At 48.8% G+C, this 22527-nt stretch overlaps 1 protein-coding gene and 1 long non-coding RNA gene across 3 annotated transcripts in view; one reads left to right on the top strand and one right to left on the bottom strand.

Annotated features, from left to right (window-relative positions):
• The window catches only part of LOC309337428, a 303990-nt gene that overhangs the window by 7554 nt on the left and 273909 nt on the right, over positions 1-22527 (top strand). The window lies entirely within an intron of this gene.
• On the bottom strand, positions 628-19136 carry LOC309337129 (serine/threonine-protein kinase pim-3-like). Of its 2 annotated transcripts, none has more exons than XM_081853837.1 (6): positions 18936-19136; positions 13017-13117; positions 9241-9291; positions 8748-9114; positions 6224-6400; positions 628-3678 (listed from the first exon to the last, which is right to left on the bottom strand). In XM_081853837.1, the coding sequence occupies exons 1-6, from the start codon at positions 19024-19026 to the stop codon at positions 3521-3523; spliced, it is 945 nt and encodes a 314-aa protein (XP_081709963.1). In that variant the 5' UTR covers positions 19027-19136; the 3' UTR covers positions 628-3520. The 2 variants fall into 2 exon arrangements, with proteins under 2 accessions (XP_081709963.1, XP_081709964.1); XM_081853838.1 differs by lacking the exon at positions 18936-19136 and adding an exon at positions 13290-13751.

The following is a 22527-nucleotide window of genomic DNA, read 5'->3' on the forward strand; positions in this document are numbered from 1 at the left end:
CACCAAGCTTCAACCCAACCTCCATTTCTTGGTCTCATTCGAACTCAATGCAAGGGTGTTCCTCAGCTGCAAAGCAACCCTTAAACTCATGCACCCACAGCCTTGATATGGTGGCGGTAGGTACACATGCAGCACCAGAAAATTGAGTGCTGGATTTACGTAGAAGTTAAACAAGCTATAGCTTAGGACCCCACTCTCTTAAGGGCCCCCCCAAAAAATTAAAGCAAAAAAAAGCTGAGTGTACATTTCCAAAATATAACAAACAAAATGAAACCTACACACAGCAACAGTGTTTTGTGTTGTGTAGGCTCCTATAATGTAAGTAATGCTAGCCTGCTCCCTAAAATATCACTGGTTTGCTCATTTCTATATATAGTGTGCCTACATTCTGCATGTGCAAATGGGTTTAGATACTTACTAGGTCCATAAATGACCATATAGCATATGTTCAACACAAAAATCAGCGACAATTTGTTGTTGACAAAGGACAGCTGGACATATAAAGGGCCCCATTAACACCTTCAGTAGTTTAGGGCCTTATCAAACCTAAATCCGGCCCTGCCAGAAATGCAAAGCGCCGCGATTGATCAACTGCACAAAAGAACGAAAGACAAGATTTGCTTCTTTTTTCTTATAAAAAGTTTATTTAATCCCGGAAAGGGGCTTGGTAGATGATGGAGCCCATGATGGGCGAGGCACTGTGTTATGTGGTTGCACAAATGTGCACGGGAGGCAGTAACAAAATTCACACACACACAAAAATCCACAGATACGGAAATCAAATCCTGAACTGGCATATAAATAATTCTTCAGCAACATTGCTCAGAGGTAGCAGGCTCAGAAAGCGATGCTGGCATTTTCCCAGGCTGGAATCTGTCAGCTCCCATCTCCCTTGGCTAGCACTCTGCTTGTGTCAGTATGCCTTAAGGGAGGCAGTATTAGAAACCGTTGCAAGGCTGGCTCAACTCACCAGGGGTCTCGCGCTGGTGTGGCTGCAGAGATCTACACAGGCACCTGCTGGCTCGCCCCTGAGGGATGTATGCTTGAGCATGGCAAGGGAAGCATCGTCCTTAGTGTGTGTGTGAGGGGGGGAATAGTCTCGTTGCCACACTGAGCCCTGGAAACACCTGCAAAAAGTTTCTTCACTGCTTCCCAAAGGTCTTCAGGATAGTGGGTTGAGCTCTTGCTCTCCTTTCCAATGTAAGAACTGGGAAAAGGAAGCTACCCCTGGATCGTGAACACGGCATGGCATCATACAAGACCCTTGTCCCTTTCATACTGCGGAGGGGCAGGTTTGTGACCAGCACGCAATAGGTTTGCTTCTTAAGGCTGGCCGTGATTTGTGGATACCTGGCTAACGAGGACATAACTGGATGAGCATCCAGGGCCACTTCGCACCGTGTGTTTAAAGCACTATGATACAACCATGGCTTCCCCCTGAAAGAATTATGGGAGCAGCAGTTTAAGGGGTGCCGAGAGTTGTTAAGAAACCACTAGTCCCTTCACAGCGATTAAATCCCTCTTCATAGGAAACTCTGGGAACTGTAGGGGAATGGGGGGTGTTCTCCTAACAACTCTCAGCACCCTTAAACTGCAGCTCACAGGATTCTCTGGAAAAAGCCATGAATGTTTAAAAGTATATCACGGTGCTTGAAATGCACAGTGTGAATTTGGCCTAAGTCAATTCGCCATTGTCAGATTTAGTGGCCCCTGGCGCTAATATTTTCCTCTCCTCATGTGATTTGGCATAAATAAATTCTACAGTGATCGGAGGAGACTTCGGCTAAGAGAAGAGCGTTGATCCGCCACTCAGGCTTGAATTGCCAGAGGTTGGGCCCAACTAGCTATCCTTAAAAATACATATCCCAGATCCTCTCTGGGGCCAATGCAAGGAGCTGACCAAGCCCCTGCCAGCACTCTTTCAAAGAACAACCTCCCATTACAAAGACAAGAAGGCATTGGCCTAATTATTTCAGGTGCCCCCAAGGGAAACATACCTCCAAGATTCAGAGTCAATGCTATAGGCTCCTGTTGTTCTCTCAGATTCCAAAGCACGCACACACACAAACGAAGGTGGGGAGACACTCAACCTGTGGCTGAATGAGGATTTGTTCAGCTTCAGAAAAATATCTGTGGCGCCATCGGGCCTGCTTCTCTGCTAATAAAGACCTCACGTTTACAGGCTACCACTTGGGTGGACTGGGATCAGAGCCACTGGGGGGCGGAGAAAACAACACTCTGCCGCAGCCACAAGCAGAAGACCAAACTTCAAGATCTCCCAGAAGGAGGAGCTGACAGATGGGAACTGGTGAGAAAATTAGACAGCAGGAATAGCCAACTTGGTACCCACCAGACTAGCAGTTCCCACCGTTATCCCCCGACCATCAGTCATGCAAGTTGGGGCTCATGGGAGTTGGGAGCCTCAACAGCAACTTCCAAATCTGGTGGGCACCAAGTTGGCTAACCCCTCTTCCACTGTGAGCGTCAAGTTGCCGAGACAGAAACAGCAAGTTCTTCAATCAGTGGTTGATTGGCTGGCAGGGCCAAAATACCTAGCGCCAGTGCTTTCCGAAGTTCCAAAATCTTGCCTTTCAATTTCGAAGCGGCAAACACAACTACAGGTCCTCATTTGTACGGGACAGTCCTGACACCAGGGGTTTCGATCAGCTCCGACAAAGAAACCCAGCAACTCATGGATTTATTTTTTCCTCTCGTTTTCACTTATTGATGAGGTTAAGTGGGGCCCGCTTTCCCCCCGCCACCCCTTCAACTTCCCCCAAGTGAAAGGAAGAGGGGGTAAAACACACACACACACACCCATCAAGTCAAGGCACTTGAGGAAACTGGATTCAGACTTGGAATGGCTGGACAGGAATGGAAGCAGGGGGCTGTTCACAATAACCACGTCACTTCCCGGCTGGGCCGGAGAAAATGTTTCTACGCCCAAAAAACCACAGCAGGTAGATGATGGCTTAGCAAAAAAACAACAGGAGGAGGAGGAGGAGGAAGAACCCGGGGCTCCCCACCAAAGGAACGTCACGCCAAATAAATAAGCAGCTGGCCACCAGAAGAAACACTGCCCCCCCGTACCCGGCGTGACATCAAAACGCCAATCCAGTCCTGGCGCATGAAGGTCGGTCCAGAGGTCCACTAAACTCCCAATACTGAAAGGCGTAACAAGAGGAAGCCAGCACAGATGGCTTCAAACACTGTTCACTCGCTGTCAGTCTTCTGCAGCCCTCACTGGTGAACGGGGACAGTCCTTGTGTAAACAGAGCAGAGCTCATTGGTCTCTTTTGTCTTGGGGGTCAGGGGCTGCACGCCAGACCCCCTGTCTAGTTGGGGTGGGCAGCGTCCCTGCCACAGGCCTGGGATTTCATAGGTCGTCCACCCAGGGGCAGGAACTCAGCTATCAGCAGGAATAACGAGTATGTCAGCCTGTCGTCACAGGAGAAACCGAGATACGTCCATCCTTTCTGCGATGGCCAGCCCCAGTAGTGCTGTCCAGAGGCCACCAGAGTCACAGGCTCGTGCCGGCTTTGGGGACTGTGGGCTGCTGGGCTTTGCGTCCGCCTTGCTCCAAGAAGGCAAGGAGCCATGGATGGGCCAATATCTGCTCCAGGGAAGGCCGGTTCTCTGGGGCCAGCGAGAGGCACCACTCAATCAGGTGACGGCAGTCTGTCAAAGCAGGAAAGAACCATGGTTATTACACCGCCCAATAGGAACACACAGGAAGTTGCACGGAGTCAAGGCGTTGCCCTGGAAAACTCAACTCTTCCTACACCAGGGGTTCCTAACCTGTTTCCACCACCACCAGGGACCACTTGGAAACAGCTGAGGGTCTGGGCACACCATTTGATGGTTTTTCTGCCTGCTGTAGTAGTTGTGATGTGCTTTGCGTTTTTATTCCTTTTTTTGTTTCTTAGGTATTGTAGTACCGTATTGGAACAGCATCAAACACAATGTAAGAAACAAAAGCAGCAATACATACTTCGAGAAAATATGAACATTGAATGTGGTCGCGCTGCAAATCACCTGAATGAAGCTCATGGACCAGTTTTTGAACCCATGGGCCAGTGTTCGAAATTAGCCAGGCGCATTTTGCACCTGGCTACCAACCATTTGCGACCAAGTAAAGGTGCCTTGGCCTCAGGACGGTGCCTGACATCTCCACCATCTGGAGGTGCAAGCCAGGGGATCCTTGGATCTCGACTGTTTCCACACATTAATAACACATCCTGTAGAATTCTGTCCGTTATTTTATATCAGCACAATTGGAATGAATTTCAGGAACCAAAATGCTTTCCCTGTGCAGGGGCAGCGAACAACGTTATAGCTGATTGCTGTAGCTCATCTTCAATTAACCCATCCCACTGCCCTCCTCACACAGCTGTGAAGAATGTTCTTATGTTATGAATGGTCCGTGTCACCATTAAGAAAAAGAGGTAGGAATAGGCCAATATGTATGTGGACTGTTCCTGGATCAAGTTACTTGTTTAAAGTTCTCAAAGTTCTTAACCTATAGCTCAATGTTGTCATCTGAACTAGCTAGATGTTTAAGTGATAATCAATCACAGTTACTCCCATCCTTTGAAATATAAGACTTTAGAGCCATCATGCCCAAAAATGGCAGCCAGACATTCTGCTTTGGTGACTGTTACCCTTGGTCTAAGGAGCCATTTGGTGCCTAAGCTTAGATACCTGAGTTTCTAACACTGCCCGTGGCCTAACTCTGGCTGCAAGCAGCTTTCCAGAACTTCAGGAAGGATCCTTTCCCACAAAACCCTACCTGGAGAGATTTAACCTGGGGCCTTCTGCCAGTGAGCTATAGCCCTTCCTCATATCATTGAATATACGATATCCGATATCTTTATTGTCATTGTCCCATGCAGAACAATGAAATTGAAAACTACATAAAACCTACATAAAACTACATTAAAACTACATTAAAACTACATAAAACATTCAAAAACCCCTAAAAACTAAAAGAATTGCAGGGTTGGAATGGCCCACGAGGATCATCTAAGTCCAGTGTTCCCCATACTTGGGTCTCCAGCAGTTTTGGACTACAATTCCTATCATCCCTGACCATCGGGTTGTGCTAGCTAGGGATGATGGGAGTTGTAGTGGGGCTCAAACCCATGACTCTGAGATTAACAGCCTCATGATCTGCTGACTTGAGTTATGTTATCCCTGTCTTGCAAAGCACTTCGTGCCTTGCACCTCATTAAGAACTTATCCCAAAATGCCTGACAATTAGTCCTATTTTAAGAGATAAGAATAGGAGTCGGAAGATTATTACTTTCCCCAAGGGTATTCAGGATATTATTTACAGTAGAGCACAGTCTATTCAATTCAACAACGCTCATTTCAACTGAACGAAGCAGGAAGTGCTATGCAGATGGAGCACGACTTCAATCAGCTTTTACGAGGTAGGCCAATCCACCCCCAAGGGCAGTATCCTGTCACATGAGCCTACCAACGCTCCATAGTCCAAACCACTGTGGCACTCCAGGGCTCAGTGACAAATTAAGTACAAAGGAGTTGCCAAATTCAAGAAGCATACATTAAGAATTCTTAAGCAACCCAGGGGTGAAATCGCTGGTCTACCAAAAATAAGTATATTGACTGGAAAAAAAAAATAAAGAAAAAGAAAACTTGTCCTAAAGATCAGGGGTCAGCAAACTTTTGCAGGAGGGGGCTGGTCCACTGTCCCTCAGACCTTGTGGGGGGCTGGACCCACCCTCTCCTGAAAGGACCTCCCCCACATGTTTGGCAGCGTCATCATCCTCTGCCTCAGCCAGGGGTCCAGAGGTGCAGAGCCCAGGCCGCTGGCCTGGGTGGTGGAAGCAGCCTCCCCGGTGTCACTGCTTCCTCCCGCTCAGCTCTTGGCCACAGACGGCCGTCTCAGTGGGAAGGAAGGGGCGTCGCCCAGAGGCATCCACGGCTTTGGATTGGCTGCAGGAGCTTCCTACAGCCAATCCAAAGCCGTGCTAGTGTCACGGAAGTCAGCCGCAGCACGGGGACTGACCGAGTGGGCAGCAGGGTCCACGGGCCGTATTTACGAGCCCGGTGGGCCGCAGTTTGCTGACCCCTGCTAAAGATCGGCTAATTAACTTTGGCATTCTGTTGACTAATATCTATCTCAAGGTAAACTGAGATACAGCCTCTTCTTGCACCCTTGCAAATATCCACTGGCCTGGGTCTAGGGTAGTGTCTGTACCTGAGGATACTCTGCAGTGGTAGTGGAGTTTCCCAAGGAGGATATCTTCGTCGCGCTCGAAAGGGATGTCCCCACACACCATGTCATAGAGCAGCACGCCCAAGGACCACACAGTGGCAGACACGCCATGGTACCGGTGGTATTTTATCCACTCAGGAGGGCTGTATACCCGGGTGCCTGTAAGAATGGAAAGGAGCCAGTGAAAACATACCCGGAGAGGCGCCAAAGGAACCAGAAACAGAGTTACAAAATCCCCCCCAGGTTGCCCCTTCCTCATCCATGTTGATTAGGACCACCACCATTGCCTAAATCCAAAGAACCAGATATGAAATGTTTGTGTTATTTATTAAATATATATCCCACAATTTCTTCCCAAAGAAGCCTAGGGCAGCAGGTTCCCCCATATATGAGACTTCCACGATGAATTGGCACTGGCATACTGCTGCTCCAACCTCAGTCCCCCCCCCATCTGTAAAATCGGGTGTTTTATCTGCAGTTTTATTTACTTAAAAGCATTTTTTATGCTTACAAAGCACTAATAAGAAGAAATGTTTGCAATGTAAAATGCAAGACACAAGCAGAATTTGATATGGGAAGAGAGGGCTTTTCGAGGGGATAAGTGCGGGTCGTGTCTCAGAATAAAAACCCACTGAAATTAACAGACAGGGACTCATTTATTTCAGCAGATCCACTCTGAGTTGGAAACACCCTCCAGATTATAAATGATCCTCTATAAATAAACAAATGCCCCGAGAGAGAATTGCTTTGTGTGGAACAGCATTCCATCGTACGAACCTTTACCTGCATTTTGAGGTATTGCAACGTGAAATCAGGTTTACAGGCCAGTGGCATCTAGGCCAATGACCTTAGGGTGCGCACACACAAGAGAACACCAATACAGATGAGGCAATCTGGAGCAACTGCACATACAAACAGACCAGCTAACAATTACCACTGACCAACTGGAATTTCTTCTCCGTGTAAACACGGGGGGGGGGGGGGGGAGAGAAGAGTGTAAACCAGGATGGCTACACTGAATTAAGGACTAATTCATCCAATGTGAAAGCAATAAGAGAATAAGAGTGTACACCTTCAGGCCCAAAATTAAGCTGCCGCAAGACTTTATTTTGCAACCTGTGTTTATCCAAAAGATGCAACAATGGCACCAGAGAGCAAGAAAAAGGCTGGTCAACCTATGAACAGAGCAGACTGTTTAGGCCTTTAGCGTACTTTACAAATGCTCAGAAGACAACTCCCAGATCTATATACCCAGTTTGGCCAAATACAAAAGGCACAGCCCAAAGCCTCTGATTTTACATGGGCAATGGCCTATAATGTGCTTTGCTATGTGGAAACCGGACGCGGGGAGACACTGAATTGCTCAAACCTCCACATAACAACTTCCTGTACTTCTCGTAGGGAGACTGCAGCCCATTTTCAGACAGTTCCTCTGACACTGGGGTGGGGAGGAAATATTTGATCCCACCAACGGCCATATTCCTCAGGGCCGCACTCTTGTCTGTGAGACAGACGAAGCCAGCAGTGTGTAGGGCTATCCGCTTCTGCTCTTCCTTCGCTTCCTGCCACCCCTTTTCTCTCTCCCTTCTCTCTTTCTAACATCCCCTCACCTCATTCTCCTTCCTAGAAGGCTGCTAGGAGGAAAAGGCAAACAGCTGTTGCCAGAGGTCTGAACTATGGTTCAGATTTAGGCCAAAGTCTGCAAAAAAAATTGGCTGAGGTTGACCTCCCTGCCCACCAACATTGATTTGTGTTCCTAGCTTGTTCCCTTCCTGGGTGCTTCTCTGCAAAACCAAAAACCTGCCACCTTTGGCATCGGGACCACTGAGTCCCATGCAGCTGTCAACCTGGTGCCCACCAGATGTTTTGAATCACAAGCCCCAAAGTGGAAGTTACAGGAGATTCCGACTGTAAGGGAATGACAGATAAAGCTGGTTGAATATGCTGAAATGACAAAATTGACACACAGAATTCACAATCAGGAGGAGACGAAGTACCAAAAAGAATGGAGTAAATTTATGGTTTATATAAGTGAGAACTGTAGAAATATGAAACCGTTGGCAGGATTGAATTAAATCTTATGTCACGGTGTAATTTTTAACCAATGAAACTGTGAATTATAGATTGGAATAAGAAAACTTGCGGAAGGGAAGGACGGAAGTCAACGGCTCTATGGGGCATAAAGTAGGATATATGTAATATGTAATAAGATTTGATGTTTTTGTTGGTTGGTGTTCTTAAATCTCAATAAAAAGCATTTTTTGGGGGGGGGGAATAAAAATAAAAATAAAAGAACCACAAGCCCAAAGGTTGGCAACGGCTTGCTTACACCGACAACAGTGTAGCTGTTGTCAAATCTTTCGGCCCTCCCTGGAGATGTCGGAACTTGAACCCAGGACCGTTTTGCAAGCAAAGCGTGTGTGCCCTGTTGCCGAGTGGTGGTCTCTGGCATTCCCTCTCTCTCTCTCTCTCTCTCTCTCTCACACACACACACACACACACTCACCATCAAAATCTGTATAGGGAGCATCCCGAAGCAAAGCCCCCGAGCCAAAGTCTATGAGCTTTAGGTCTCCTTGCAGGAGGTCGACCAGAATGTTCTCGTCCTTGATGTCTCGGTGCAAAACACCGCAGAGGTGGCAGTGGCGCACGGCCTCCACCACTTGCCGGAAGTAGCCGGCGGCCAGGCTTTCAGGGAGTGGGCCCCTGTCAGTGATGACGTCAAACAGGTCCTGGGAGACGAGGGGGCGCTCCATCACAATGAAGTACGCGTCAGGCTGCTCAAACCAATCCAGGAGGCGGATGATGCCTCGGCAGCCCGAGGAAGACACCTTCTTCAGCAGCACGACTTCCAGCGGGACCAGGGTGCCGTTCTGGAGAAGGAAGGAAGGAAAGAGAGAGAAAGGGAGACAGGCATGAGAGCAACCTCTGGCACCATCGCTCAACGAGTCAGGTGGCCTCAACGGGAAGAGAAACGGCGCAGAAGAGCAGCAACTCACCATGTGTTGGAATTGCAAGACTCTGTCTTTGGCAACATACTTGATGGCCACCTGCAAAAGGAGGGAAGGAGAATGCTGTTAGGAAGCAAAGCCTACTACAGTGGTACCTCGCAAGACGAATAATAATAATAATAATAATTTATTATTTGTACCCCGCCCATCTGGCTGGGTTTCCCCAGCCACTCTGGGCGGCTTCCATAAAAACCAGAAATACACTAAAATATCACAGATTAAAAACTTCCCTGAACAGGGCTGCCTTAAGATGTCTTCTGAATGTCAGGTAGTTATTTATCGCTTTGACATCTGATGGGAGGGCGTTCCACAGGGCGGGTGCCACTACCGAGAAGGCCCTCTGCCTGGTTCCCTGTAGCTTTCGTAAGACGAAAAACTCGCAAGACGAAAGAGTTTTTCGTTTTTTGAGTTGCTTCGCAAGACGGATTTCCCTATGGGCTTGCTTTGCAAGACGAAAACGTCTTGCAAGTTTGTTTCCTTTTTCTTAAAACCGTGCATTCACTTCGAGGAGCAACTCATAGCATGCGGTGTGGTAGCCTTTTTTGAGGTTTTTGAAGACTTTGGTGCTTTTTGAAGCTTTTCCAAAGTCCGTGCTTCGCAAGACGAAAAAATCGCAAGACGAAAAAACTCGCGGAACGAATTAATTTTGTCTTGCGAGGCACCACTGTAGAGAATTCCCAGCACTATTTTGCATCCACCTTTAGCACGAACCCCATGTCACAATGCACAGAGATAAGCATGGCTGTTGTGACCTGTCTCGGGTCAGGCTGCAAGCATAGAGGAAGTGCCAAGATTTCCCCCCTAAATTGATGTTTGAATTCTGAATTTATTGTTATTCACGTTTTATACTGTATTTTATGCTGCTTTTGTTGCATCAATTAAGTGTTTTAAATTTGTTATTAGCTGCCCTGAGCCCGTTTTTCTGAACCGGGAAGGGCAGGGTATAAATAAATTATTATTATTATTATTATTATTTGGCATTCTTGGGCAACTGCCAGGGGTTCGCCACCAACACCTGCCTTGGGCTCCATTCTGATTAGTTTACAGTGGTACCTCGGGTTAAGTACTTAATTTGTTCCAGAGGTCCGTTCTTAACCTGAAACTGTTCTTAACCTGAAGCACCACTTTAGCTAAAGGGGCCTTCTGCTGCCGCTGTGCTGCTCTTTCTGTTCTTATCCTGAAGCAAAGTTAACCTGAAGCACTATTTCTGGGTTAGCGGAGTCTGTAACCTGAAGCGTATGTAACCTGAGGTACCACTGTATTTCTTTATTTCCAATTCGGTCCTCCAAGCAGCACTAGGCAGCCAAGCCCAGCTGCCATTTCCCCACGATACCCCAGAGAGGAATGATTTATATGGCGGCCAGACCCAGCTGCCGGCCATGCTGCCACCAGGGGGCGCTTCACTCAGGACCCCAATTCAAACTTAAAGCCAGCCCTGCTGCAACCCAGGAGTGAGACCAGATCCAGCAACCGTCTAGTGGACTCTTTGCACAAAGGAAAGTCATCTTCCGCAAGCTATGAAAGGATTCCAACCCATGGCAGGTTGCTGAAGCTTCAAGATTATATATAAGCAAGTTTATCAATAAGGCCTACTTGGTACCTGTCTAATGCAGAGTTTCTCACAAATATTTTAACGGCATGCAAACCAGAATTTCAACAAACTGAAATGTCTAAATTGAACAATGTGGTATTTTCTCATGGAGTTGTTGCATTTCTTACCAAAGGCTCTACAGAGAGAGCACTGATTACATTAATTTCAATTTCAGCTTCAATTTCAGCACATGTCATCTTAGGCTTGAGATTGCTCTAACAGAAATGCCCCTTATAATGTAAGATTCTGAAGGAAAGAGTGTACCACATTACTTGTTTCAATGCTCTCTGTTAGAAAGAAGGTCTTAATGTCTCCTTGCTGGAAAAGTATACTGCCCCTCCCTACCCCCACCCCTTAGGAATAGAGAGAACTATTTGTTGGAAATAGTGGATTTTCTATTTATGGCTGCAAATGTACAGCGGGGGGCGGGGGGGTTGGTGTTTTTGTAATTATTTTTTCTTAACAACACCTGAATTTACTTGTTTGAGAGCTCTTAAAATTGTAGATCCATGTTTCCCAGATTTGTGTGTCCAGCTACTTTCGGACTACAACTTCCATCATCCCTAGCTAACAGTGCCAATAGTCAGGGTTGATGGGAATTGTAGTCCAAAAACAGCTGGACACCCAAATTTGGGAAACACTGGTGTAGTAGCCATTCTGTCCCTTTGGGAATAAGAATACCTTTAAAACCCCTCACAATGGAGCTACACTCCCTTCCAAAGAGAAAATCACCACAATTTCTCTTCTCAGGGCTTATTTTATTCAGGCTTCAAAATAGCATACTTCCCCTTGCCTCAGTATCCAGTCCTAATGCTTTTGACTCTGCACCCCCCGCCCAGAAGTTCTTGAAAAAATACAGAACCAGGGAATTTCCACACCTTCCCAACCACTCCCTTCAGTACACCCAGGATTTTGCCCACCGACAACAGTGACTTAACACACCTGCAAGTCACACACAACCAATGCAACATGCATATATTTTGTAACTCAAGCAGAGCCAATAACAGATAAACAGGTGTGCATCATTATTTGCTGCAGCTGTATATTATTAAACTACTACCGCTGCATTAATTTCTAAGTTTGGAATTCAGCATAGGCCTGCATGGCTACTGCACATATATTAAACAGCAGTGATGCCTTCCTCCTCATGGGATGAGTGTTGCTTGCGCTCTCTCTCTCTCCCTCCTTAATAATTATTACCAGGAAACCGGACTGATGAGCCACTGTGTGCTCCAAGCGCCTGAAGTGGAGCCAAAGGCTTAGCGAGCAGCACAGAGCATAGCAAGGAGTCCAGGCGCATCACTCATCCAGGACAGTAACACACCCTCTGAGAGACAGAACAGGTTGGAGAAAGGGAAACCCAGCCGATAACCTGGGATTCAAAGCCAGCGTGCATGGTGCAGCCCCGAATTGGAGCAAGAGTCACGCCTCCCCCTCCCCTTTGGTTCGCTGCTGGCTTCTCTTTCTTCTCTCTTGCATGGATCCTTAATTCCACTCCAGCCCCCAGAATTGCACAGCCCTAATACAGTGGTACCTCGGGTTACAGACGCTTCAGGTTTCGGACTCCGCTAACCCAGAAATAGTACCTCAGGTTAAGAACTTTTAATGCTCTTTTATGCATATTATTGTGAGTGTTTCAGGTTGTTTTTATTCTTGCTTTATATCTATTTTAAATAACATTGGGGATGTTCTTTAAGTAAAAGAAGTGACCAGTTGATTGATTTGTGTGTCCCCCACTACCCAATACAGTGGTACCTTGGGTTACAGACGCTTCAGGTTACAGACACTTCAGGTTACAGACTCCGCTAACCCAGAAATAGTACCTTGGGTTAAGAACTTTGCTTCAGGATGAGAACAGAAATTGCGCAGTGGCAGCGCAGCGGCCCCATTAGCTAAAGTGGTGCTTCAGGTTAAGAACAGTTTCAGGTTAAGAACTGACCTCCAGAACGAATTAAGTACTTAACCCGAGGTACCACTGTATACCATTTATTTCCATCTCTCCTAAAAGCCGCTGGTTGACTTCTTGTACTGCATTTGGCCATTTGAGTTGCGCGTGCATGTGTAGATATTATGTACATTTACGCGTGTGTTTGTGTCTCTATAATGTACATAAGAAGTGTATCTACACGTGCACGCGCGACTGATAGAGAAAAGACGCCGATCGGTCACTCACCGGGAGAGAATCGCTGAGCCGGGTCCCCGCGTAGACGGTGCCGAAACCGCCGCTCCCAATCAACGCTCCCAAGCGGTAGCGCGTCTCCAAGGTCGCCTTCCCTGCGGGGGATGGAGAAAAGGAAAGCAGCGCATCAGCGTGGCGAGTTGTGCCGGGACCCGCCCAGCCAGCCAGACACCCACGCCGGCTGCGGTTTGCTGGCAAACAACAACAACGAAAACCACCCCGCTCGCTCCATTCACAAAAACCGCCCCACGTGCTCCTTGTTGTTACCCGCGGAGCGAGGCTCCTCTTCGGCTGCATCGGCGGCCGGCGGCCCTTCGGGACCCTGGTGGCAAATGGGGCCTTGAGCCAAGAGCATGGCCTGGTCAGTCGGTCACTCTCCGGCCAAGATTGCCTCGCGTGTGCTTGCTTGTTTGTGTGTGTGTGTGTGTGTGGCCGCTCCTGCCTCCCCCACCGCGTGCGCCTCGGAATTCCTTCGCTTTTACGAACGTTCCAACTCCACGCCGACCTTAGCCAATGGCGGGGCGAGCTGGAGGAAGCCGCGAAAAAGCCGAGCCAATCAGAAGAGGCGTGTGTGGGGTGGGGGGGTAAAAGGAGGAGTTCCATTCGGCCGCCGACAGGGCGAGGCTTTGAAACCGTCGAGGGAGAAGCGCGCACGGCAATCAAAACGGGGCGGGGTGCGCAGCAGGCAGGAGTCCTTTAAACGAATGGGAAAGGCAACGGCAGCCAATCGAGGAGAGCCGCTTCTCCTCGCCACCGCCGCTTGTTGACCCACGTGCGTTGTACTATTTTAAAGTTGGCGCTTGCAAAGTCCGCTAGCAAATGCTCCGCATCGACGCCCTCCCCGGACCCCACCCCGCATTTTTGCTGCCTGAGCCCAGCTCTTGGTAGCTTCGGGAGATCTCCTGCCCTGGACATCAAAAGCCATCGCTCAATCAGCCCTCTTTCGTCTTTCCGAAGTGTGGGCTGAGTTGCAACCAGCAACGGCTGTGAAGTAGGAGAAAGAGGTGGGGAAACCTTTTCTCGCCCTCCGCCTCCACTGATTCACGGGGCGAGAGGGCCACTCTGCTCGCCTTCCGCCTCTTTAATTAAATAGCAAGTGCCCCTATTGCTTCCAGCGTCCCACCCACCCACTTAAAAAAATACCTGCAGTCTTAAAATCCAGATTTGCTTCCCCCCCCCCTAGATCTGCTTGACCAGAGACCCTGAGTGTCCAACAGAAAGCACAGAGTTTCTCCCGGCGCCCCCTTCCTTGCCATGGTGGTACAAGTTTGTTTATTATATTGCTATACTGCTGTTCATTTGAGGATCACAAGACAGTTTACAAGATAAAAACACAAATATAAATACCATAAGGGTAAAGGGACCCCTGACCATTAGGTCCAGTCGCGAACCACTCTGGGGTTGCGGCACTCATCTCGCTTTACTGGCCAAGGGAGCCGGCGTACAGCTTCCGGGCATAGGCGCCGACTCCATGGGGCTTGAGGGGGCCCGAGCCCCCTCAAAAATTCGTTTGGGGGGGCTCCGCCCCCCCAATAATCTCCGGCGCCCCTCCAGCAGAGCTCCATCGCCGCCCCTCCCCCAGCCCAAAATGCACCCCAGCCCTCCCTCCCGAGCAAAAGCTCCACCCAATTTCCTTTGGAGCTGATTAATAGGCGCAGCACGCTCTCCCCTATTCGCTCACGAGGAGGCGGCGCCACTTTATTTGCATATTCATGAGCTTATTTATTATTCATGAGCTTTCCCGGGCCCCCCCAATATTTTTTATAAGTCCGCGTCCCTGCTTCCGGGTCATGTGGCCAGCATGACTAAGCCACTTCTGGATAAACCAGAGCAGCGCACAGAAATGCCGTTTACCTTCCCACTGGAGTGTTACCTATTTATCTACTTGCACTTTGACATGCTTTCAAACCGCTAGGTTGGTAGGAGCTGGGACCGAGCAACGGGAGCTCACCCTGTCGCAAGGATTTGAACCGCTGACCTTCTGATCGGCAAGCCCTAGGCTCAGTGGTTTAGATCACAGCGCCACCCTTGTCCCTATAAATACCATAGATGGTAAACAAAATCAATAACCCACCCACCCACACAGTTTAAAAGACAATGGATTGATAGCCCCAGGCCTGGTTATAGAGAAATGTTTTTGCCTGTAATGAAGGCATCCAGTGAGCCTCCCAGGGGAGAGCATTCTATAAGTGGGGAGCCACCACAGAAAAGGCCCAGTCTCGTGTTGCCTCCCTCCAGGCCTCTCATAAAGGGGGTGCATGAAGAAGAGCCTCAAATGATAAGCATGGGATCAGTTCACACCTCAAGGACTGGGAAAGGCGGCCCTAGGGGTATTGCAGTCTTGTTGCAGTTCATGGGACCTTTCCTGTTCTGCACAGCTCTCCCTAATAAGGAGCACAGCAGCGCTCTCTCAAGGTCTGGACCCAACTACCTTAGCTGACCAAAAGTATTTCCTGCCACAAAGTCAGACCAGCTGCTCAGCCATTCAGAACATATGTCAACAAAGACAAAAACTGCTGTTTTGCAAACCCGCGGCACTAGCCAATGCACCCCCTTCTATGACACCACTTTTTGCATTCTGGAAATGGAAGTGAAAATGCCCTGGTGTGTAACACACTCTTGGCTGCCTAGGTCAAAAGTTAGCCAAACCATATCACCAGCGGTCAGCCTCCAATGCTATAATAAAGAATCCCAGGGTTTGTATTTAGCATAGCATATATCACTGCATTGGGACGCAGGTGGCGCTGTGGGTTAAAGCCTCAGCGCCTAGGACTTGCCGATCGAAAGGTCGGCGGTTCGAATCCCTGCGGCGGGGTGCGCTCCCGCTGCTCGGTCCCAGCGCCTGCCAACCTAGCAGTTCGAAAGCACCTCCGGGTGCAAGTAGATAAATAGGGACCGCTTACCAGCGGGAAGGTAAACGGCGTTTCCGTGTGCAGCTCTGGCTCGCCAGAGCAGCGATGTCACGCTGGCCACGTGACCTGGAAGTGTCTCCGGACAGCGCTGGCCCCCGGCCTCTTAAGTGAGATGGGCGCACAACCCCAGAGTCTGTCAAGACTGGCCCGTACGGGCAGGGGTACCTTTACCTTTACCTTTATATCACTGCATAGCAGGGGTTCGCCACATCTTCCTTTCAAAGGCTGCATTTAATAATATTATAGGATCAGCCTTAGTGCATATCTGCCACCAGTGCACGGACTTGGGACTGATCAATCCGAGCACATGTTGCGTATTCTCAGCCATAAATCCTTTCCTCTTTAAAGCAGGGCGTGAGCCAGCTACGGAAGTGACTAACAACAACAACCCCATTGACTCAATAAAGCGAGGAGGAGTACGTTGCAGCCGAGCAGACACCCCCAAATCAGTGTAAATCATTCAGCGACACACCAGATGACCACATCACCTTTTCCATTGCAGCAGAGCAAGTTTCACTTTCCCGCAAAGACGAGCTTCAAAATGATAAGCTTCCAAACGATAAGCCAAGCCTTGTCATATCTATCTAAGCTCCTTTGGAATCCCAGAAATGTCCCTGGAGACAGGGAGGAATAGCCACCAATGCTTTGATACGGGACTGCCCACGTCACAGAGCACAGCAGCAAGGCAGCAGGCAGAGGCGATGTTTGCTCAGCCCCGAGAGAGGGCTAACCTGTGGGTTTGGTGATGGGTGGGGGCGCCTTGACGGGACAGGAGTTTGCCTCACCAGATTCCCAGGAAACATGCCGTTTCCCATCTGCTGGACAGAGAAAACAGGCACCTTTGTTGTTTGTGTACCTTTGTGGGAGACAACACAAGCACAGCCACGTGGGATAAAGCTGCGAGGCCAAAGTCCTAAAGCATCAATCCAAAAATAAATCACTGGGAATGGCCCAGAGGGATGCAAAATATGATGACACACTAGTGTGTTTCTTCCTCATGGGCAAGCAGTCATTGAGCAGAGGAGGAAAGGATCATGACAACATATTTTCCCCCACCCCACCCCACCCCCAGTTAAGATAAAGGTAGCCCAGATTTTCAGTCATCTCCCTGTGTCAATAAAACAAAGGAGAACCCCATTTACTATAGGTACAGGTGCTGGGGGTGTTACACAGGCCTGGCCCTACCATTAGGCAGAGTGAGATAACTCTCTCAGGCAGCAGAAAGCCTTGTGGGGGGAGTGTCCCCCTAAGCAAGCCTCAGGGAAGGTGGATGGTCTTGTCCTGGGACAGGTGCCGAGTTTGACCAGCCTGTGTGTGTGTGTGTGGAGGTGTGCCGTGTCCCTTGCCTCAGACAGCAAAGTGTCTTGGGCCGGCCCTGTTATTGCATGTGCAGCTGAGTGACGGAAAAGGCAGAGAGCTGAGAAAGGCCTCCTTTAAACCTTGCCTCTGCTACGAACTCACTCACACTACTGGCCTATCTTACAGGGTCGTTGTAACAATAAAGGAGGCCATTACTGTATGTGAAATACGTTGAAAGAGCGGCAAAGGAGAAGAGGTCAATTATTTTCAAGGGTGACACTCTTTCTGGTCAGCCAAGTCTGCCAACCCAGCCAGGAGACTGCTTATTCTTTTTTTCGACAGCTGTTGTGACACAAAGGAGTCCACTCTGGGATGGTTTCAAGGCCATGTGCAGAAAACAAGCCAAGTTTCTTCTCTCTTCCCTTCCCCATTCAACTCAGTGGAGACCAATGGGTGTTTAATTTGCGTACACGTTTATCTCCCACATTTCCTGCAGAGAAGCTCAAAGGCCACCTTGCATGGCTTTCTCCTTCGCTCCCATCTTGCCCTCTTAGCAACACCAGTCCCGTAAAAAGTAGGTTAGGCAGAGCAACGGTGACTGGTCCACAGTCACCCAGTGAGTGTCACGCCGAACTGGTTTGCCGGGGTGGGGAACCTGTTGCCTTTTGGATGCTGTTCAACTACTGCCAGTCCTAACCAGTATAGCCAAGCGTTTTGTGGACGGTGGGAGTTGCGAGTCCAACGGTGAGCAACAGGTTGGTGGGGAAAAAATGAATATTTAAACGCAGTAGCAAAGGAACGCAGAAAACCAGCCTGCAGAGGTCAGCACTGAGCGGCTACTCGGCTGCTCCCCTCGTCGCACTTGGCAACAGGCAACCGAATGGAAATCTCCCGGAGCAGTTTCTCAAGAGCCGCGCGCCCCCTCCCACAGGCCGAGGAAATAACCGCTCCAACTTCTGCAAATGTACGACACACTGACGGAATCATAGAAAACGTGGAGCTGGAAGGGGCCACCGGGGTCATCCATCCCAACCCCCTGCAATGCGGGGATCTTTTAGCCCAAGATTGGGTTTCCATCGTTAATTCGCATTCTTAGCAAGCGGATCAAAGGAAAGGAGCGGAGGAGAAGCGGAGTTTCACGGCCCTGCGAGCGGCTTTAAAGCATTTGGCAGAGGGACGCGTCGTCGCTCTACGGATCCCCAGCGCTGACTAAAAGCAATCTGATCGCAGACTCGTGTCAACGCGCTGCAGCCTCCGATCAGAGAGGGGATGTCACCTTCCGCGGGACGGCTATTCATTCGATCTCCCTGTCGCTCATTCGGAGGAGCGCAAGGAGTTAGGGAACCTCTCGGAGAAAACTCTCAGCAAATTAAGTTTGCACGAGGCTGCGAGAATTAAACCGATAATGCAAAGCCAATATAATAAGCTTGTGGTGCAGCTAAGAGGCAGCCCCTTTTTTTATTTTGGTGGGCTCTCAGAAGTTTTGACACCGGGCAGCAGGAAGCCCGTTGCCCCCCCGATGGGCAGCGTGAGGATCCCTAGAGGGCAAAGAAGAGTGAGATCCCATTGCAAGGGATCCGCTCTGACCCCGACTCTTATCAAGCCGCGGTGGGTCCTTGCAGACCTCGGAGGCGCCCTCTCGCAGCTCCCGCCCCAGTCTCCCCCCGAACTGCGCCTCCGCCGCGGCCGCGGAGCAACTCACCCTGCGCCGGCTCGTCTTTGGGGAACGCCGCCGAGCTGAGCATGCTGCAGCGGTGCACGTTGGGAGGGTAAAGCACCTGCACCGAGGACATTGCGGCCGCGACTCGGGCCAAGCCAGGGGAAAGTTGCGAAGAAGTTGCAGCAGAAGCGCAGCTCCGACGACACCGGAGCCGCAACCTGAATCCCCGGGGAAACCTCTCGGAGTTGGAGACGGGCGGAGAGCCACGCCCCTCTGATTCAGCCCCGCCCCTTTCTCCTCCCACTCCCGAGCTCCGCCCTGCTGGGCGGGCTTGGCCAGGCTATTGGTCGCTCTGGCTGCCAGCAACGTGAGACGGGCAGGCTGCGCGCTTCGCTTCCATGCACTGTCAGGCGCTTCTGCGCTGGTGGAAGCGGATTCTTCCAAAAGTAGCAGCAGCCTTAATCGCACGTGGAAACGGAGCAAAAGAATATCTCGCCTGCCAGAGTTCGCCGAACACGAGTTTAAAATAAGACCCTTGTGGCATTTAAGAAACTTAATTTTATGATGGGTTAAGCCGACCCCGGTAGCCTTCATCAGTTGCGTGAAATAAAATCCTGGGCTAATGACTCCTGAGAGGCAGCGTGGTGTAGTGGTTAGAGCAGGGGTCAGCAAACTTTTTCAGCAGGGGGCAGGTCCACCGTCCATGTGGTGGGCCGGACTATATTTTGAAGGGAAAAAAATGATTCCTATGCCCCACAAATAACCCAGAGATGCATTTTAAATAAAAGGACGCCTTCTACGCTGATTCCAGGACCGTCCTCGGGCTGGATTGAGAAGGTGATTGGGCCGCATCCGGCCCCCGGGCCTTAGGTTGCCTACCCTGGGTTAGAGTGTCAGGCTAGGACCTGGGAGACCAGGGTTTGAATCTCTTTTTTGAGGCAAAGATTGTTGGGTGGACTTGGGCCAGTCTTGCTCTCTCAGCTTAACCACCTCATTAAAAATTAAAAATACTGTGAAAATAAGAAACCATGGCTGGTTTCTGCTGGCATCCAGGACTGGCTATGGGAGAAGCAAGAACCTCTTGGAGTGTAATACTATAAGCCCCTCCATCAGAGACTCGGGTTGTATATACTGTATATATGTGCAAATAAACCATATATCATAAAGACACCACTGTCTCCATTGTGCCGTATTTCCAAAGGAAACACAAACCCTGGGTTCGCCCCTGGACCCCTGGAATTTTGCACCACTTGGGAATTGGGGTGGTGCATGACAATATTTAACTGGTACTAGGACTCAGTATTGCCAATTAGCTGTGCCATCCTTAGGAAAATTATAAGTATGCTTCTGTTCCAGCTGGTCATTACAAGAAACCTATAACCGAGAAGCACTGCCTTCTTTTTCCTCCTCACTCCCAATCCCTTTTCCTTTTGTATTATCACTGACCTTGCGGGGGGGGCGCTAAAGAGTGAGCTAAAAATGCTAATAGCACTGAATCAGAATGCAAAGCACTTTGTTCACCTTATTGGGCTGCTTGCCATCACAGCAGGTTTGTGAAGTAGGAAAGGGAGTGACATGATGGCTTGCCCATGGCTACCCAGCAGACAGAACTTATTGGTGGCGGCCCCACAGTTAAAGCCTGATCATCTACAGTGAGGGGGGAAAGTATTTGATCCCCTGCTAAATTTGCCCGTTTGCCCTCTGACGAAGAAATGACCAGTCCATAATTTTAATGGTAGGTTTATTGTAGCTGTGAGAGACAGAATAAAGGTAAAGGTACCCCTGCCCGTATGGGCCAGTCATGTCCGACTCTAGGGTTGTGCGCTCATCTCACTTAAGAGGCCGGGAGCCAACGCTGTCCGAAGACACTTCCAGGTCACGTGGCCAGCGTGATGAAGCTGCTCTGGCGAGCCAGCACCAACGCAGCACATGGAAACGCCGTTTATCTTCCCGCTATAAAGCGGTACCTATTTATCTACTTGCACTTAGGGGTGCTTTCGAACTGCTAGGTGGGCAGGAGCTGGGACCGAAAGACGGGAGCTCACCCCGCCACGGGGATTCGAACTGCCGACCATACGATCGGCAAGTCCTAGTCACTGAGGTTTTACCCACAGCGCCACCCGCGTCCCGAGAGACAGAATAACAACAGACAAACAGGCAAATTTAGCAGGGGATCAAATACTTTCCCTCCTCACTGTACTAACTAGAGACATTGTAAATCTTTTCTATCATAACTGGACTCTGATGAGTAGGAATAAACTGTTCATTGTGCATTAGGCATTTTTTATATTGATTACAACAACATTTATTAATTGCTTCCCATGAGGCACCTCAAAGCAATTTACAGTATGACAGAAGCATATGTAAAACAGCTGCCTATATAAAAACAGTGAAAACAATTGCATATCTAACATTATTCTATGTTCTGTTTTTATTAAATAATAATAATAATAATGTTATTATTTATATTATTTATTTAAAAGCAACAATGAGTAGATATAAAACAATCAAAACAACAACAATTACATATATAAAGTTCGGTATATTATATTATTAGAGGGAAATTATAGTTTATATAATTAGCTTTCCCAACATGAGCTTCCAAAGTGGACTGGACTACAAATCAAACACACACGCACACACAGGACCAAATTATAAATTGTACAGGTACCCCACAAGCCCTCATAATAGACGGTTAATACAATATGGTTAATCATTACGCATTATGAAGCAGCTCCCTGATGTCATGCTAGCAGAGCTGAAGCAGCAGCTAAGGCCCTGTTTACTGAGCTATAACCAGAGCTACTCACTATCACATGGCAACCGTGAAGGGCTCTCAGTGTGTCCAAGCTGCTGGGCCGGAGCAAACTGTCCATTCTCTTTCCTTATGGCAGCATGTGATGTTCTTTAACTAGAACTCAGCTGCCCCTGGGCCAGCAATTGACTTTGGATAAAGCAAATTGCATTATTTTCCACAAGAATTTGCTTTTTCCGGGATCTTGCCTACTGCACTAACTGTAGTTACAGAGAAGGCTGTAATATCCGTATGATTACGCCTACCCCTCTTCTCTAAGTGATGAGAAGTTCCAGGTTCGCAGCACTTACCTGGGCTTGGTTTCCTACAGAAGGAGGTCGCAGGAGGCTTACTGGCATTTTGCTATATTTGCATTAATTTACAGAGATACGGGTTGAGCATAGATGGAGGCACAGTTTATATTGCTTAGCAACTGGCTATGAGTCCTTAACAACAGCAGGACCTCCATGTCTGTCTTATAAGCCTTACAAACATCGCCTCCACAGTTTGCTTTATAACTTTCTTTATAGCTGTCCAATTGGTTTGCTTTCGAAAGCTAAGAGTCCAGCCCCAACTGGGGGGGGGGGGGGAGAGCATGAGCATGAAAATGAACTAGAAATCATTCAAACTTCTACACCAGTATGAATTTAATTAATCATTTGCTCACTTGACAATTATGATTACCACTTTCAGGTGTAGTTTACAGATTTTTTGACTAGTTCAGTGAACTTCATTCAGGCAAACTAGCTCATTCCAAGCACTGTGCATGTCCCACACCTTTCTACTGAAGTCCTGTAACTTTTTGTATCACAAACATTGAGGTCGCAGGTTTGATCCCTT

This window comes from Podarcis erhardii, assembly GCF_964252035.2.
Source record: "Podarcis erhardii genome assembly, chromosome: 2".
In the NCBI taxonomy this organism is placed as follows: Eukaryota; Metazoa; Chordata; class Lepidosauria; order Squamata; family Lacertidae; genus Podarcis; species Podarcis erhardii.